This window comes from Acanthisitta chloris, unplaced genomic scaffold (genome assembly GCF_000695815.1).
Source record: "Acanthisitta chloris isolate BGI_N310 unplaced genomic scaffold, ASM69581v1 scaffold43916, whole genome shotgun sequence".
Taxonomy (NCBI): domain Eukaryota; kingdom Metazoa; phylum Chordata; class Aves; order Passeriformes; family Acanthisittidae; genus Acanthisitta; species Acanthisitta chloris.
The window spans coordinates 1-582 of record NW_008680566.1 but is presented as its reverse complement, the minus strand read 5'-3'; the positions used below and the strand labels follow the sequence as shown (position 1 = coordinate 582).

General features: G+C 60.8%; 1 protein-coding gene across 1 annotated transcript in view; it reads right to left on the bottom strand.

Moving 5' to 3' along the window:
* The window catches only part of P4HA3 (prolyl 4-hydroxylase, alpha polypeptide III), a gene marked incomplete at its 5' end in the record, with an annotated part of 4,905 nt that extends 4,664 nt beyond the window's left edge, over window positions 1-241 (bottom strand). Inside the window, one exon of the mRNA XM_009077735.1 lies at window positions 99-241. Within this exon, the coding sequence (XP_009075983.1) occupies window positions 99-241 (143 nt within the window). The remainder of the gene's footprint in view (window positions 1-98) is intronic.
* Between the last annotated feature and the right edge of the window lie 341 nt (window positions 242-582).

Genomic DNA, 582 nt, shown 5'->3' with positions numbered 1-582 from the left:
CCATCCATTCATCCCCCTGCTCCTCCATCCTCTCCCCACCACCTCCTGGCTCTGCCCAGGTGACAGAAGGGACACAGGGCCAAGCATCTCCCCCCTACCCTGGGTGTTCTCTGTGGCCTCATCACTGTAGATGACGTTGGGCCAGTCGGAGTGGAGGCGCTTGATGAGGCTGAAGGCCAGCAAGGGGTTGTCCACCGAGGCCTCAGGGTCTTGGTGCAGCACCTGGACCTTCTCATAAAACCTACAAGGCATCCACCGGGTGACATTTTGGGTGATGTTCCTTGGTGGTGACACCACTGGGGTGGAGGCTGAGTCCCCCCATTGTTGGGCCCCTCGATGTCCCCTTTTTGGCTAAGCCAGGGCCGAGGGAACCCCACCAGGGTTTTCTGACCGCATCCCTGGTGGGTGCCTGGGGATAGCTTGTGCCTCGGGAATGCTGCAACCCACATCCCCAAGGGTGCACAACCACGTCCCCATCCTGGGGCACGTCGGGGGAGGGGGGCATGACCAGTGTCCAGTCTGAGCATCCCAAGCTCTTATTTAGGGACATCCCAAGAATCGGGCACTGGGGGATGGTGGGGA